This window comes from Lissotriton helveticus, chromosome 3_1 (assembly GCF_964261635.1).
Source record: "Lissotriton helveticus chromosome 3_1, aLisHel1.1, whole genome shotgun sequence".
Taxonomy (NCBI): domain Eukaryota; kingdom Metazoa; phylum Chordata; class Amphibia; order Caudata; family Salamandridae; genus Lissotriton; species Lissotriton helveticus.
Window position 1 is genome coordinate 282,705,984 of NC_136061.1, and position 15,141 is coordinate 282,721,124.

The 15,141-nt window shown below is 43.6% G+C and overlaps 1 protein-coding gene across 3 annotated transcripts in view; it reads left to right on the forward strand.

Annotated features, from left to right (window-relative positions):
• The window catches only part of BCAS3 (BCAS3 microtubule associated cell migration factor), a 4,343,716-nt gene that overhangs the window by 4,229,242 nt on the left and 99,333 nt on the right, over positions 1–15,141 (forward strand). The window contains exon 24 of one of the 3 annotated variants that reach the window (XM_078679810.1): positions 1,771–1,846. The exons of 1 other annotated variant lie outside the window; for it this stretch is intronic. In XM_078679810.1, the coding sequence (XP_078535936.1) occupies positions 1,771–1,846 (76 nt within the window). The remainder of the gene's footprint in view (positions 1–1,770; positions 1,847–15,141) is intronic. One more of the 3 variants, XM_078679811.1, reaches the window with a different exon arrangement.

A 15,141-nucleotide genomic window follows, 5' to 3' on the forward strand; every position in this document is an offset into this window, starting at 1 on the left:
ATGAAAATAACATTAACTAAACAAATGAACTTAAACTTCTCCATTAGCCTACAATTTTCTAATGCAGCTTGAGGGGTGGGGGATCAGTCAAATCGTATCAAAATATTTTTTAAGTCTCGTTATGCTGCAACCAATTCAACTGGGCCATCAGCTGATTGTCTCAGAAACTGAAACAAATACATAACATTTCAGTTCTTTCGAAGTTTACTACCAAAATGTGTTAAAAAATGCAACATTTAACAGTGTTGAATTACTAATGGAAGTGATCATCAATAATTTTGACTCAGACATTGAAGACGGTTCCGTCCCCACTGTTCATTATCTTAGCCCCCCCGTCGCTAACCCCTGTGAGAAGCTGTTCGAAAGCTGATCATTTCAGATTAGATTAGATGCAGTTTGAGAAGCAATGTTTTATTAAATTGTGAATGCTGTGCTTGTATGCATGCAGCTGAAAGGAGATCAGCAATGTAATAGTTGACCAGATGTTATCCATGTGCATAGGCATGGCACATTTACCACCATCCTCTCGCACGACTTGGAGCAGTAAATGTACTTAGGGGCACCTGGCTGCACTTCAGCGTTAGCGCTGGAGCTTTACCTATCTAGCTCTGGTGCCACGCAGGTGTCCCTTTCTTCACAAAGCAAGACTTTAGTGTTAAACAAGACAAGATAGTTAGATGGCAGTGGCATAGCAGGTTCCAAACATGGTTAGTGGTTTTCATGTTTATACATTGTGTGTTCCTTCTAAACTGGTGCAAAAGACTCTACATTTTCAATCCAGACACCAAGAAATGACCACCAGCATATGATTTAAATTTTGAGGCAGTGCATTTTTTTTTTTTTGTAATCTAGCGTCCGGGTTATTTGTTATGGTACCATTTTTCATGATATCATGCCTCAAACCTGAAAGAGCATTTAGGAATGGACCACCATACCATGACAAATTGCTGAATTCAGCCCCACTTGGCGTGGCGTATATATGATATTGTAGTGCTGTGCATTGTGGCAGTGGAAATAAAACTTTACTACATTGGTTTCCACTGCTGACTGCCCTGCTCTGTGGCTTAAAATGAGATGGGCCAGACTGATACAAAGCGTCCTTTGATAGTTTTCAAAATAGATTAGCTCCAAGGCACAAATCCAGAATTGCAGTTGCAGTGCCTTTGCCCCCAAGCTTGCATTCACACCCCGACCTTCGAACGGTTGACACAGCTATCTATGTGCTTTCAGCTGTCTGCTTCCACCCATAGTAGTTGCACTCAGCAAGATCTGTTCAATCGAGCCATCGATACAGCGCCTGTTGCAATCCATTTTGCTCAGTTGCATCCATATATTCTCATTGACAGGCGGCTTTTCCTTTAGTTTCGTAGGTTTATCTTGCGTTTTTTCAATGTCCCACCCCAGGATTTGGACTTGTACTGAGGGCCAGAGTGCTATTGGTGCTAAGTGGAGGATTTTAAGGATGTTGTTTAAAATTAGAACCGAGAGTGGTGTTTATAATGTTAATTTGAAAGAGGTACCTTTATTGAGACGTTCTTATTCTTGGAATTAAATAGGTAAATTAATTGAATTAAATGTATTTTCCTTATCTGACGCATGCAGCTGTTGCACTAATGGGGATGGGTGGAGGTGAAATTTGGTTTTGGTTGTTTTGTAATTCCTTATGCTTGTCTTCTCAAAATGTGTGCGAGAACCAGTGCCTTATTTACTAGAATTGTCGGAGGTGAACGTATTCTTTTTTGCATTCCTAATTTTTGTTTGTTCTCAAAGCAGTAAGAGCGACAAAGACTTCTAACGCCTCTAATTTCCCGTCTCCAGACAAGTCTCTAAAGGGGAAAAAGCAGAGGTGAGAAACATCACTTTGATTCCTATAAGATTTTCAACATTTGGATCCTCCCTTCTCATTTTACTCAGTGAATGTCTTGTTGCCGTGTCCACTACCTGGAGATAGCATTGGGTGAAGGCCTTTTTTGCTATGTTCGCGATTGAAAATGATCTCCAATTTGGAAGATGTATGCAAGCTCGGGCACCTGTGGTACCAACGTAACTAAGGGCCACTGGATCCATGATTTGTTAAAATGTATTGTCCTCTTATCTATTTGCAAGACTCTTAAAATGAGACACCTGGTAATTGGGTGAAAACTGTGAACAAATTCGGCATGTGGAGCGCTTGCGATGAAGGCCAGAGGTCGGATTTATCGAAGGGTCTGAGCCATTTATAGACAATGGAGTACGCACTTTGATAACTCTGTCCCCCAACTGAGCACTTTGAGTTGAACCCCCACAATAATATGCTTGAGACACTCCTTTTCACTTTATCCTTCCTAACATTCTGTTTACCCTCTCATCACACATGCACATTTCACACCCCTCTACCTGTGGCAGCTTGTTCATTTCTGCATGTTATTTGTATGTTTTCTGGTGTTAGAGGCCCTAGTACATGGAGCGCATGTTTAACTATTAATTGGAACCTTCGGTCCTATGTTTAAGGTTATATTTTGCATCTTTACATTTTAGGATTATAGGGCGGTATATTGTTAAGAACACTAGAAACATCCTATTTCCCATCTGATGAGCCAAGTACATTAAGTACAATCAGCTGATCCTAGAGCACAGATTCGATCTGGGCATTCAGGATTTCTGCAATAAATATTAAGGAGGTTCAGCTACCTACTGTATATCCCAAGGCAGGGTTCTATGCATATTCATTGGTCATACTCAAACCGGACCTGTATACAGCACTCAAGAACCACCATCCAGTACCATGAACTAGATGATTTTCCAGTGTAAATGTCGAGTGTTTTGTTACACTTAGTGCTTGAACGTAGCTTTTTTTCCTAAGGAAATTACATAATGACAGTATGAGGTGAGTTTTGTGCCCCACTCCTCACTCATCTAATGAATACAATGATACCATACTGTCTGTGGTGCGGAACATGCAGACACCTTTCAAAAGGTAATACAAAGGTGGAGTCTAGTTTAGAAAAAAACGTATCATATTAGAGTGCTTTCCAAGGGGAACGTTTTGCTCATTTAAACAGTACTATAAAAATCCTCTCTCTCCAACCTGCCCTTCTTTCTATTATATATATATATATCAGTCAAACAGAGAGCCATATATATATACACACACACACACATATGCGTGCGTGTGTAGAAATGTTTTAATATCGTGTTTTTTATACTGCAAACACATTTGAAATACTTCTGCGTTATCAAGGCGGAATTCAATTTTCAGCTAAAATAAAAACCATATGACTCCCACAAAGCCCAGACAGGCATTTTGCAAGTGAGAATTTATCATCGGGTCTGGTAAACAATGTCTCCTCGTCTAACAGATATTATAAATAATGTTTTTCTAAGCATTTTACAGCCTTGTCACGTGTTGGGAACGCCGGAGAGGGAATTGAATGACATGTTGCAGGCATCCGCTGAGAAGGAAGCACATCCTGAGCTTTCTGCTCTGTAACTTTGGCCACCCGCCCCTCCCCCTGCTTAGGTCCTTTAGAGTTTCTTTTGGATCAGCCCACGTCTCACTAGCCTTCGCACAACATCCATGGTGGTAAGTCATCTGTGGATCAAAATGATGGATGCAGTGGGCCTCTGTAATTAATATCTACATACACGAAAGAGCATAAACTTTAAACCAAATATTTCAGAATAGACAACCCAGTGCAGTAACAGGCTAAGTGGACTGTGACCGTAAGAAATAATGTATAACCTATAAATAAACTATTGAGCTGTACAAAGCTACCAGCTTACTGAAAACCATGAAATGTTCACCTCTAGTTCACACTTCTTCATCCATCACACTCCTGAGCACTACGTCGTATAACACGATAATCAGACCTCAGTGGTTGTCACACATGACATGGAAACACTTTCCATATTGGATCAAAACAAGGAGGGCAGACTTCCAGCTATACACCCTGTGCAGTTAAGCGTGCTACCCATGACGACAAGCGCCCCCCATAGGGGCAGTAAGCACTGTGTTAATGCTGCAACACAAAATTATCTGAGGATGCAAGTGATGGGTGTAATCGGGCTCTGTTCTTTAAATATCTACATATCTGTGAATCCAAATGATGGATGCCATGGTCCTCTGTGTCCTTCAAGTAGCTAAAATTCTCTGAATCCAGTGATGGATGCAGTGGACCTCTGTCCTAATATCTACATATCTGTGGATCGAAGTGATAGATGCAAGGTGCCTTTTTCCTTTGAATATCCGCATATCTGTGGATCCAACCAATGAATGTAATGGGCCTCTGTCCTTCGAATGGCTGCATATCTTTGGATCCAGGTGATAGATGTAAGAGGTATTTGTCCTCCAAATATCTGCATATCTGTGCATCCAAACGATGAATGTAATGGACTTCTGACCTCCAAATATCTGCTGATCCAAACAATGAATGTAATAGGCCTCTGTCCTTCGAATACCTAGATATCTGCGGATCTAAATTATTGATCTAATGGGTCTCGTTCCCGTGAACATCCACATATCTTTGAATCCAACTGATGGATGCAATGGACCACTGTCCTTCGAATATCTACATATCTGTGAATGTAATTGATGATGCAATGGGCCTCAATCCTAACATCTGCATATCTATGGGTCCAGGTGATGAATCCAATGGGCCTTTGTCCTCCAAATATCTACATATCTGTGGACCCAAGTGATGGAATTAGTAGGCCGCAGACCTTTCAAATATATACATATCTGTAGATCCAAATGATTAATGTAAAGGGCCTCTGAATTCTGAATATCTGTACTGTATATCTGTTTTTCCAAGTGATGGATGCATTGGACCGTTGTCCTTGGAATATCTACATATCAGGTGATGGATGCATTTGGCCATTGTCTGAGAATATCTACATACCTGTGGGTCCAGGTGATGGAAGTAATGGGCTTCCGCCCTTTGAATATTTGCATATCTGTGGATTCAATTAATGGATGCAATAGAACTTTGTACATAGAATGCCTACACCTTTGTGGATCTAAGTGATGGATGCAATGGCTCTCTGTCCTTCAAATATCTGCACATTTATGAATCTGCCCAAGCGAACTATCCCAAGTTTCCTATGGTATATGGTTTGGTATACTGACAGATTTTCAGCACACAGAATTTGCAAAATTCAAGTGGTTTGGATAACTCACTAAAGGTCCATCCTTTCTCTTCAAGTCTGCTTGCAAAATCACATATTTCTACATCTGAAGATTGTATTTCTTTGACATACTTGAAGTTTGTAGATGTATTTTCATCATCCAATGCTTATTTTGCCTTCGGAACACACGTTTCAGTCTAGGAAAGTCCAGCCTCCACCTTTCTATTTAGCCGTTTACGTAAAGAATCTGCAACATTTAAGCATCCATTAATAGCAATTTTATAGTGGTAAATGTTTTCAGGAGATATTTTGTGTATTTAAGACAACTAAAAGATACGATGGGCAAATGTGTGGCGAGGACACAATCACGTCATTAGAAGTGTTACGTGCCACAGGCCAGAGATCACTGAGATTACCCTCCAGTTGCCCTGTGTTGGTAGCATGCACAGACAGCCGCTCTCTGTCTGTTTTAAGTAGGAAGCCACCAATTCCTAAGTGATTTCAAACCAATGCAACCTAGCTACAGTGGAATAAGTCCCCACCCTTAAAGGGACAAGCACGTTTACACTATATACAAAAGAAAAATGTCATCAGCATGGAGAATTGAAGATACTGTTGAGCGAAACACACTTTAGGCCCTGATTATGACTCGGCATAGCAGAATTACCACAAGAGATTCCTCTCAGACTGATTCTGAGTGGTCCAGTTTTCTTTGGTGTTGGAACACCAAACCCCATTGTATTGGGTAATAATTTCAGAAAATCAGATGAGGCTTTGGTATATGGACACATTAACCAAGCTCACTGGCACATCTGCTTCAGTATCCACATCATCTCAGACCACCTCTACATTCAATCTGCAGACACCCAGAATTCACCCGCTGTTCTCAAAAACATCAAACAATGATTCACCACACGTTTCAAAAATATCCAGTAGGCTTCCCCACATACATCTCAAGACGACCAACAATAGGTTTCCAATACATTCAATAATAGGTTGTCCCACGAACCTCTTAATATAGCCAACAGTGGGTCGCTACACTGACCTCTCTAGACACCCAGCTAAACACAAAAAGATGATGGATGGAGTGCTGTAACGATGGATTCAACCCAGATTTCTTGACTGGGGGTGAGTGGCTGAAAAGCTTCAGTACTCCGTCCATTATCGTGTTGTTGTTTGCTATGTTCTCTCTAGACACGCAACAACAGGCCTCCACAAAAAACCTCTACTAGACATTATGAATTAAAATACACTCAAGGAAGCCTGTAGAAGTCTAATACATGTTTTTTTTGTGTTATAATTTTTTATTAGCCTCTAATACATGTTTAATGCCAAATATATTGGAAGCAGAAATTCGCAATTTCAACAGACTAGCTGTTTCCCGGCCGAGTCATTCAAGCATACAATGCTAGATTTGCCTTATTGGCCACCTTCTTTTATTCAGTTTCTATAATGCAGTAAATAGAGGCTAGAATGACATCATCAAACAGAAACTGAACACAGCCTCTAAGCAGGTGCTGAATTATTCTAGTGGGAAGAACGTAAAAAGTCCTTGAGAAGGGAGATACAATTGGGTATGGTAAAAACCTGACTTCAGGAAATCGGTCGTATTTTTTTTTTTTTTTTCCAGATTTAATATAGAGCAAACTCGACCCGAAGGTATTGGAGCGCTTTAAATAAGCACCGGTTACATAACATGTTCAGGCACGGGGAGATTAAGTGATTTGCCCAGAATCACAGGATGTGGACTGCGACCCCGATGCTCGAACCCTGGTTTCCAGCACCAAAGTCAGCAGTCTACCCGATGGACCACATCCTCTCCCTATAATTTCACTTGTCTATTCCAACTTCTAAACAGCGCTATGCTTACTTAAACAGCCAGACTAAGTATGTAGTGTACAACACTCAAATATGAGATGGCTGTTTGTTTAAAATGTGTGGTAATGTGTGGCAGAGATTTGGTTGTGTTTTACGCATGTATAAAGAAGCATCTACAATGCAATGGTATCGGCATTGTTAAAGTTAGAGCTATTGGCATTGCTCATGACATTATTTTTATTTATGTTTTTGTTTTTAAAACATATAAATAAATGGCATTGTCATTTAGAATGCCAATTGCTTAATCTATCGCAAATGCGAGACCTATTGCATTTGCACCCACACACAAAGCCAAACACACAAAGCCACCCACACACACATACAGAGCCAACCACACAGAGCCACCCACACAGAGCCACCCACACAAAGCCACCCACGCAGAGCCACCCACACACACACAGAGCCACCCACACAGAGCAACCCACACACACACAGAGCCACCCACACAGAGCCACCCTCACACAGACCCACCTACACACACACAGAGCCACCCTCACACAGACCCACCTACAAAAAAAGCTACACACACAGAGCCCAACACACACACGGAGCCCAACACACACACGGAGCCCAACACACACACGAAGCCCAACACACACACGGAGCCCAACACACACACGGAGCCCAACACACACACGGAGCCCAACACACACAGCCCAACACACACACAGACAGAGCCACACACACAAAGACAAAGCCACACACACACAGAGCCACACACACACACAGGCAGAGCCACACACACACACACACACACACAGCCCACACACACAGACAGAGCCACACACACACACAGAGCCACACACACACACAGAGCCACACACACACACAGAGCCACACACACAGACAGAGCCACACACACACAGAGCCACACACACACACAGACAGAGCCACATACACACAGACAGAGCCACATACACACAGACAGAGCCACACACACACAGACAGAGCCACACACACAGACAGAGCCACACACACACACAGACAGAGCCACACACACACACACACAGACAGAGCCACACACACACACAGAGCCACACATACACACAGAGCCACACACACACAGAGCCACACACACACAGACAGAGCCACACACAGACAGAGCCACACACACACAGAGCCACGCACACAGACAGACAGAGCCACACACAGCCACACACACACAGAGCCCCAGACACACACTCTTTTGCATTAGCCCTGCACCCGTAAGGAGAAGCATGCTCTGCTGCTTTTTAACGCCACTCAAAACTCAAGCACTTTTCATGCGCAAGCAAACCATTACTGCTTAGTCCCTGGCCACATTAGAAACGAACAATAACGCAATAAGCAATACAAGTCTACACTGCACGCTGGCCGGGACAGTTCACCTAGCCACCCTGCACACAGTAAAGCTGCACCGGCTTCTATTCCGAATGCCAATCGCCATACTGCAGCAGGAAGAGTTCGAGCTTCAAACCCCATCCAACTCGCATCCCGTCCATCCGCCCTACTCGCATGCTGTTCATGCTGTGCTTGAGATTGTGTGCCTTTTGCCTGCGTCGCTTCGATTCCATGGCATGCTATTTTTCTTTGTTCCATTCCTGTAACAGTTCTCTCATGTAACGTAACTGGTTCTATTGTACAGTGTCCGCGCTTTATAAAAATGCATTAAATAAATAAATAAAATAAAACCTGCTGTCTCGGGCCAGGACTTCCATTCTATACGCTATATCTATCCTTGTATTTCCAAAGCGTCACATTGTAATTCTAAAACTTAATAATTTCTGAAATGTTTCTCATTGCACAGAGGTATCAGCTTGGTTTCGCAGATGATATCGCGTCGCCTTAGGTATCATACATAACCACAAATGGAAACGTTGCATATTGATGACCTGAAAACGTGCCACCTATCCCCAAATGGTCAGTTCTCAGACGAGACCCCTGGTCACACAAACCCTCCTTGCCCGCACCTTCCTGTCGGCAGTAGTACATGGCTGCTTCAGGGCTTCCAGCGGCTGTAGGGAACACGCGGTTCCTTTCGGATCCCTGCTCCGACCTTTAGCCTCTCCTTCCCTGGCAACAGAATCAGCAGTACCGCTCGCGCTGCCCCGCTGCACAACGTCATTTACCCGCACCACTTCAAGATAGAGGGGAGAAAAAATCGGCCGCCATCTTAAACGTACATGATTTTGTAATTTGACATTTGTATTTGTTCGTCATAGACCTGTACTCCCAAGGCAGCAGTTTTCGGACCGTAAAATTGCTAAATAAGTGAACAATGGTAGAGGAATGGAAAAAAACCCAAATATTTTCTATCTGTACTGTTTTTATATATATGAACGTTATGTGTGCTTTTTGCACATATTATTTTAAAGCTGTACGTCGCAAATGTTGTAATGTAAAAAATACCATGTCCCATTTCTTCCAAGTTAAACCACCAGCAGGCTATATTTAAAAAATGACCGCCATATTTACATCATCAGAGTAAACTTTACCCACCGCACTCCCGACAGAGTAATATTTTGCGCAAGTGGGTGTGTCGGGATATAGCCAAATCATCCGTGTACCGCAGAACACGTTCAAATGGACTTAGTTTGACGCATGCGTTTTAAGGGGTGAAATGTGCTGGCAGAAAGCATTGTTAAAATCTAAGTGCTCGCGTATCGAAAGGGCAACAAAAGCACATGTAAAGCGATTTCAATAAGGCTGTACAATCCTAAATATTGAATTATATACAACTGCGCAATATATAAGTTAAATACACTAAAACTTTTCTTTGATTCGTAAATACAAAAGGAGCTTGTTTACTAAAGAAAACTATTCAACAAGAGAGGAGCGCTCCACACGACCACGTTTCTCCGAGGCGAAGCAGAAATGCCTCGGAGAAGCGCAGCGTAATTTTTGGATTCAGGGGCGTGTTTGCTTTCTCTCCTCTTCCCATTGGCTGGAATGTAAAATTCCAGCCAATGGGAAGAGGAGAGAAAGAACATGAAAAAACACTCCCCCGAATCCCAAAATGACGGGGCTTAAACTGATAGACGCCCCTCTTCTCCAATGGCTGGCCTCCGTTTAGGAAGCCAGCCAATGGAGAAGAGGGGCGGGTTCAAGCCCCACACTAAGAGACATAGGATCTCGCCGGCGAGACTGTGCAAGCGCTGCCTACGCAGGCCGAGACCTAAAAACGAGGTCTCAACGTCCAAGAGTGGTTTGCCATAGAGACCTCTCAAAATATCCATCAATGGGTTGCTACACAGACCTTCCAAAATGTTCAACGAGTCACCATAAAGACCTCTCTGACACATCCAACAATGTCCTCCCACAGACCTCTCAGAACATCCACCAATGTGTCATCCCACATACCTTCCAAAGTGTACAATAGTTTGCCATAATAACATCTCTCACACATCAACAGTGGGTTGTCACAAAGACATGTGTAAGCATCCAATAATTGGTCACCACATGGACCTCTCAGTGCATCCTTAGTGTTTGCTAATTGGGAGGATATAGGAGTAAGCACCCTCCTCCCTGTCCCATGGTCAGACCACTTCCTGGTTCCCTTCATGGTGAAGGTTCCAGAGCCTAGAGTCCAGGGAAAACCCGTGTGGGACTACCCTTGTCTTAAATGGGCGGGTTTCTCGCTGGATAAATTTGACAGAGCGCTGGCCCTGAGTGGGCCCCCGGGGGGCACAGATATTGAAAACACCTGCTATAATTTAGAGAGGCGCATTACAGAAGCACTAAACAGTGCGGCCCGCTGTTACCAAATAAGATTCCGGGTAGGGCACATAAATCAGCACCTTGGTATGATACTGCATTGCATTTGGCCAAAGCAGAGTGTAAACGCCTTGAGAGGCGATGGAGAAAGGGATTTTTAAGTCAGGACAGATTGGAGTACCTTGAAAAACGGAAAAAATATCATGGGCTCATCAGACGGGCCAAGGCCTCTCACTACCAGGATAGAATTGGGGCAGTGGAAAATTCTACAAAAGAGCTATTTAAAATCTACAAGGAGATCTCCTCCCTTGCAGCTTCTGCCACGACTATAGCGGGCTCGGCTGAGTCATGCAACCGGATTACAGACTTTTTCTCAGAGAAAGTGGAGAAAATGTATTCCTCCTTTCCTGGGACCATAAAGATGGGCACGGAATTTGTGGAACAGATCAGAGGAGCTGGGGAGGGCATGAGGCTGGATAGTTTCACCATCCTACCCCCCTGAGCTACTCAGCAAAATCTGTCTGAGCATTAAGTCTGTCTCGCCCAGAGATCCTGCCTCACCTAAGCTGTTGGGTGAGAGTATTGTCATCCTTGAGCCCTATATAAGACATTTCCTGGAGGTATCTTTTAGAACGCACACGGTGCCTGGTAGTTGGAAAAAAGCAACTGTTCTTCCACTTCAGAAGAAACTGAATATCAGCCCTGACAAACTCTAAAATGTACGACCTATCTCGCTGCTGCCTTACTTGGCTAAAGTGGCAGAGAAGGTAGTAAACCAACAGCTAATGGTTCATGTCGAGGAATCCAGTCTCCTGCACCCCTCTCAATCTGGCTTCCGGACTCTACATTCTACAGAGTCTGCTCTACTCCTTGCCACGGACGTCATTAGACAGGGGGCAGATGCTGGGCAAACAATGTCCCTGATTCTTCTGGACCTGAGAGCCGCCTTTCACACTGTAGCTCATTACACCTTGCTACAGTGTCTGAATAAGGGCGGTGTCTCACGCCCGGCTCTAAAATCGTTGCAATCCTTTCAGGCAGAGCGAAGCTTTCAGGTCAGATATACCTTTGATACCAAGGTCATCAAATGTGAACAGGGTGTACCACAGGGATCGGCCCTGAGTCCTACCCTGTTTAACCTTTACGTTACCCCTTTGGCGGAGATAGCGGAGGGCTTTGGAATCAGGGTCGTGTCATACGCCGACGACACCCAGCTGGTGGTCTCCCTTTCACAGGCACCGGACTCGGCAGCTTCCAATTTTAGGGCATGTATGCAGGAGCTTGCCTCCTGGATGGCTAATAACTGCCTAAAACTTAATGGAAATAAAACCGAGGTGCTTGTGGTAGGGGGTGTCCCGTCGGTGTGGTCGTCGGCGTGGTGGCCTTCGAGCCTGGGTCCCACTCCTATACCATGCACCCAGGTGAAGAACCTGCGTGTATGGTTGGACTCCAATCTCTTGTATGAACTTCATACTAGATGTGTAGTGGGAACGTGTTTTGGAGTCCTTAAAAGCCCACGGAAAACTATGGATCTCCTCCCTACAGAGGCCAGGAAGACGCTGGTGCATGCCCTCGTTACATCACGCCTAGATTCTGGTAACACACTCTATCTGTGTGCCACAGCTAAATGTTTCAACAGACTCCAGGTTTTGCAGAATGCAGCAGCACGGCTGGTCCTTATGCAACCTAGGAGGGTTGCCTCCAAAAGAGCCCTGAACACTCTGCACTGGCTTCCAGTAAGGAAGAGAGTGATGTTTAAGGCACTTTGCATATGCCATCGCATCATCCAGGGCACGGGCCCTTCCTATTTGAGGAATCTTCTCACCTGCTATATGCCCGCACGGCTCCTTAGATCGAGTGGAACTGGCTTGTTGCTAGTAGCTAAGGTTAAGAAGGCTAGGATGGGAGGTAGGTCCTTCTGGCTGCTCAGAGTTGGAATAAACTTCCTCTAAGCCTCTGGATGGAATCATCCGAGTTGAAGTTTAGGAAGGATCTTAAAACTCATCTGTTTTCATGCTAATAACGTCTTATTGACTTAGGCCGAGGTTTCTCAGCTCTGCTTCCTCCACTCACCCTAGGGCGGGGACACGCCGGTTTGGCGTAACCAGGCGCTTTATAGACTCTTTTATTATTATTATTATTATTATCCAACAATGGGTCGCCACCTCTTAAAACATTCAACAACTTGTTACCACGCAGACCTCTCAAAGCATCCAATATTGGGTTGCCTATTTGAGCTCACAAATGATTCAACAGGTGGTGCTCCACTAAGATGTGTATCCTCTCATCTTTACTGTGTCTGAACTTTCAACAGCTTCTCACCAGCACTTACGCATTCCCTTCAGAGACAAATTATTTGGTCTTTTTAGGTACAATAAATCAATCACTGCTTTCTCTCTTCATTAAACAGTTCAATCAATTCTCCCACTATACTAGGCCCTGTGATCGTGATTAGATAATATTTGTTTTAGCAACGACCATTGTTGCATCAACTGTCAGGGCTTGTGGAAAAATATTGAAACATCTATAAGCACACAGCACGAATTATGCATGCAATAATTAACATTTCGGTGGCTTGCTACTTTCCTAACACCCTGCATGGCCAGCTGTGTTTTTTCAAACTTTTTGAAATGTGCCCAGTTGTTCGAGCCACCTGAACCAGTCATTCCTGGAGGAAATGTGTCATATTGGTGAAGCTGCTGACCTGGAATCATTGCTATTAAGTCCAATTGAGGAACTCCTTTTTTTCTCTTCATTTTTATTGATAACATGAGTTCATAGTAGCAAAACAAGAGTATACAGATCATAAAAAACAATTTCATAGCTCCATTATGTCCAGAGAAAAAGGCAAGTATAACTGTAATTTAACATCAAAATCAAAAAAGAGAAGGAGAGATATTGGAGCAGAAGAAAAGAGGAGTAAAAAGAAATTCATAGTTAAGAGAGATAGATTTTATCTTTACATTTACACAAATTCTCCCAAATTTTTTTCCAATTTATGCAACGATCTGGCCCCCCTGGTTTTAGCTAGCACGAGCTCCATAATATATATTTCTTTGACAATACCCCACCATTCCACCGTCAGTGGTGGGCACCGTGCAATCCAAGCCCGAGCTAAAACTAGCCTAGCACAAGTCAGTAGGATATTTATAAGTTCTCTCTGACTAGAGTCTCCAGTCTGAAGACCCAGTAACACATCTGATACTGTAAATGAGATAGATCTTCCAAATTTATAAGACATCGTTTTTTCGACTCCTCGCCAGAGCTCTGTTAGTGACGGGCATTAATAAAACATATGTAGCAAGTCAGCTGTGAATAAATCACATTTTGGACATCTAGTCCGATCACTAGTAGAGTCATCTAGTGACCATTTTGCTATCTGTTCAGGGGTGTATTACAGTGAGCAAATAGTTCTATATGATTGTAGCCTCAAATTAGAGGAATGTACTGACTTACAGATACTGGTGAGTGCAAATGAAATAGTGTTAGCAGTATTAATAAACTCCATTTTCTGACTCCATCGTGCAGCTAATCTCCCACAATCATCTTCTTTATAAGAGTTAAAACCTTTATATCCAAAACTGATCAGTGATCTATCTTTAGCTAGATAGATACAGTTACAAAGGCTGGAATCTGACAGTTCTACAAGTTTCAAGCTACGTACGAAATAATCGCGGATTTGATAATATTTTACCCGCATGCTCATGTGACCCAGATCATGCTCCCGGACCGCACCAATCTTAGTGTCCTGGCCAGCATGACTCGGCAGAGTCATGCTGGCTGTGGATAATCTTGAAATCTTTCGAGTCCCGTCCGAGTTGATTATTAAAAGGGATAAAGGCTCAAATGACTGTGGCTCTAGTGGATATTCCGATATTGTAGCAAGCAAAGTCCAACGCACCCTGATGAAAATAAACTGATCTATGAAAGACAGTCCAGTACCACGACTACCCCCAGTGCTATTGAATATCTGCCCATCAAGGAACAGGTCGCCAAACTTTATCATGGAGTGGGATGTTAGTACTCGCAGAACTAATTTCTCATTAGTGATGGGGAGCCATGGGTTGTTTGCTATGGGGATTTCTGAGGAATACAGGGAGCCTCGGCCAATCACTCATGATAGTTTGTGCCACGCCCAGCTCGCGGTGGACACTGTTGGTATGTCTCTAGGATCTCGAGGAAATCCCTGAGGTAAAATAGCTTAAAGTGGAGTCAGGAGCATCGGGTCTGATTCAGGTTTACTGTAGGGAATGCGTGCATCCGGGTGGTACCACGAATGGGGGAAGCTGCACTGTGTCACCAGGTAATACATTCTGAAGTCTGGAGCCCCCAACCCTTCCCCACCCTTTCATATGACAAAGTCATAGTTTCCCACCGTACATTAGGTCGTTTGCCACCCTAAGCGAGCCTGATAAGATGAGATCTAAGGGTCTTAAAAAACCATCTGGGAGCGAAATAGGAATTTTA